General features: G+C 37.5%; 1 protein-coding gene across 3 annotated transcripts in view; it reads left to right on the top strand.

The window, feature by feature from the left end:
* The window catches only part of ptpn3 (protein tyrosine phosphatase non-receptor type 3), a 27,479-nt gene that overhangs the window by 11,749 nt on the left and 12,944 nt on the right, over positions 1-2,786 (top strand). For all 3 annotated transcript variants that reach the window (XM_014015644.1, XM_014015642.1, XM_014015643.1), the window contains 2 exons: positions 265-326; positions 466-612. In XM_014015644.1, coding sequence (XP_013871098.1) covers positions 265-326; positions 466-612 — 209 coding nt within the window. The remainder of the gene's footprint in view (positions 1-264; positions 327-465; positions 613-2,786) is intronic.

The raw sequence follows: 2,786 nt of genomic DNA, 5'->3' as shown, positions 1-2,786 counted from the left end.
ATATATACGTATATATATAAAATGTGTGTGTGTGTGTGTGTCTATATTTTGATGCTTACTTGTCAGTTCACCAGCCTCATTGGCGCCCTTCAAATTTTCATCAAAAATGCTCCAGTTTCGTGTTTCTTCCCGGTGCCCCCACCGCGCTACCTTCTCCAACCTTGATCTGGATCTCGCAGTGGGCCTTCATGAAATTTAATTAGCTGAGGCGCCGCTGTCGGTCTGTTCTGACCCTGACCAGCTGCTGTCCTGCTCTCCTTTCAGACGACGCCACCCGAGTGGTGCTGCAGGGTCAGGAGGACTATATCAACGCCAGCCACATCACGGTGAGCGTGTCACCCGTTTGGAAATTGTCCCCCACGTCTGTGCTTTTTGTTTGAAGTTTATCCTGTTTGCGTTTTTTTGTTTGAAGTTTATCCTGTTTGTGTTTTTTTTTGTTTATTTTTACATCTGTATGTCTCTCAGGTGGCACCCCCAGCGTCTGGTGTGTGTTTACGTTACATTGCGGCTCAGGGTCCCCTGCCTCAGACCTGCACTCACTTTTGGCAGTCAGTGTGGGAGCAACAGATACACACCATCATCATGCTCACAACTCTGACAGAGAGGGGACGGGTATACCACACTTTTATTTATTAAACAACCAGAGTTTAGAAGGAACAAATAGTGTACAGGGCGCCAAGTGTAAAACAAAATGTTACAAAATGTATTCATTATTTAGGTCATTTACTGAGTGTAAAGTCCAAGTTAAAAATTACCCACTAACATTTTATTTTTATTTAGCTCACTAAATAAATCTAAATCTAACTAAATCTACATGTAAAGTTAAATCTTAAATGTTGAAGTTTTATATTTAAGTGAATCAGAGTGGAACGCAGCCTTTGCTGTTGGTGCTCAGCTCTTGTTAGGACCTGCGACAAAAGCAGTTCCTAATGCCTCTAACGCTGCTAATGCTACTAATGCTTCCTTACATGACATCAAGCTTGCAGTTGCAGCCGGTGTCCAATCTGTACTTCAAACCGCCGGACCACAGGCACCATCCAGTTTGTTTTCAATGAACACATTTTGAATTAAAATTTTAAATGACATCTTCAGCAGCATTAGCAGTGTTAACCTTTGTCCCAGGATGATGACTTAGGCTGTATCTCAATTCATGGGCTGGGCCACATCCTCACTGGGCCGGGAAGGCTGCTCAAAACTGCTGTGAAATGAGATGATCAACCCTTCGCCTTTACATGAGTTTGTGTGACCACGCGCTCCCCCGTTACCATAGTAATCAGTTTCATATCAGACTTAAAATGTGTCGGGACGTGTATTTACACGTCTTTTTACTGGAAGAATAACTTCACAGTTAAAACGTTACACATAAATAAATAAATAAAAACATTAATAATTCAGGTTTAGCTCCAGTATCTACGACGGAGTAATAGGGCCACACAACCAGATTTACGAAAATAAAGTCATATTTTTATTAAAATAAAGTCCTAATATCACGAGAAAAAAAGTCATAATCTTACATGACGTGTCCATTTTCCGTTCATTTCCTCCTTATTTTCCTCACACCTGCTGTGTACAGCCATGTCTCTGTGTTTATAAAGTAGCCCACAGTAACTTGGATCACTGTTAGATTAATATGCTTTCATCCAAATTAACTACGTGATGACTAAATCTGTCATGCATCCATTAATTACAATACAGCTTCAATTTATCATATAGTTATTTGCACAATATCCAAGTCCTGCTACTGATAATTTGATGCTAATATGCTAAAAGATTTACTATTTATTTTAAGCAATACTAAAAACAACTTGACAAGTTGCTCAACATTCCTCAATTTAATGCAGTGATAACTGCATGTTTTTTCATGTAAAATTATGATGTTAATCTTGTAATATTACAATTTTATTCTCATATGACTTTAATCTCATAATACTGTATTACGATTTTATTCTCATAATAATATGACTTTAATCTTGTAATGTTATGCCTTTATTCTCATAATATTATGACTAATATGACTTTAATGTCGTAATATTATGACTTTATTCTTGTAACTTGTAGTTGAATTTTTTTATTTAACATCTTATTGCAGCATAAATTTCATCAGCTAAGTTGCTAAACTTACTTTTAAAAAACCAGTCCTTCAGGCCGTGGTGAATTTTCAAACTGCGCTGACTCGTTAAAAAAAACCCACCGTCTTCATTCCTCTGTTTATTTTGCCGCCCACGCATTGAATCCTGGGATAACCACATTCCTCGGCTGCATGATGAGGAGCCTTCAAATTGGGACAGTCCTCCGCGCGGGGCAGTGACATATGCAGCCGACAAATGCGCACTCATGAGGACCCAGCCCATGAACTGAGACACAGCCATCCTAACAAGAGCTGCGCACCAACACTTAAATGTAATTTTCATCATTTAGCCACAACATTTAGGTTATTGACATATCACTGATTCTTGAAACTTTGACAAAAACATGTCCCAGTACAAAAAGGGCTAATTTCTGTTAGAAATAATAACATTTTATAAAGAAATGAATCTAGGTTATCATCCAGGGGTCCTTTGCACAAATGTGAGATTTTTTTTAGCATTTTTTTAAAATTTGCATTAATTTAATGATTATCTGCTGACCCACTGCCCACAGAATCACTTGTCCTCAGACAGGAGATATTTAGTTCAACTAGATTAAAAAAACAAAGGTAATAATTTACTTGAATCATAGTTTGACCACATGAAATATTATTTAAGATTTAAATTTAACATTTAGTAAAAATTTGTAAAATATAACAT

Source organism: Austrofundulus limnaeus, unplaced genomic scaffold, assembly GCF_001266775.1.
Source record: "Austrofundulus limnaeus strain Quisiro unplaced genomic scaffold, Austrofundulus_limnaeus-1.0 Scaffold132, whole genome shotgun sequence".
In the NCBI taxonomy this organism is placed as follows: Eukaryota; Metazoa; Chordata; class Actinopteri; order Cyprinodontiformes; family Rivulidae; genus Austrofundulus; species Austrofundulus limnaeus.
This window is presented reverse-complemented; position numbering and strand designations above follow the sequence as displayed.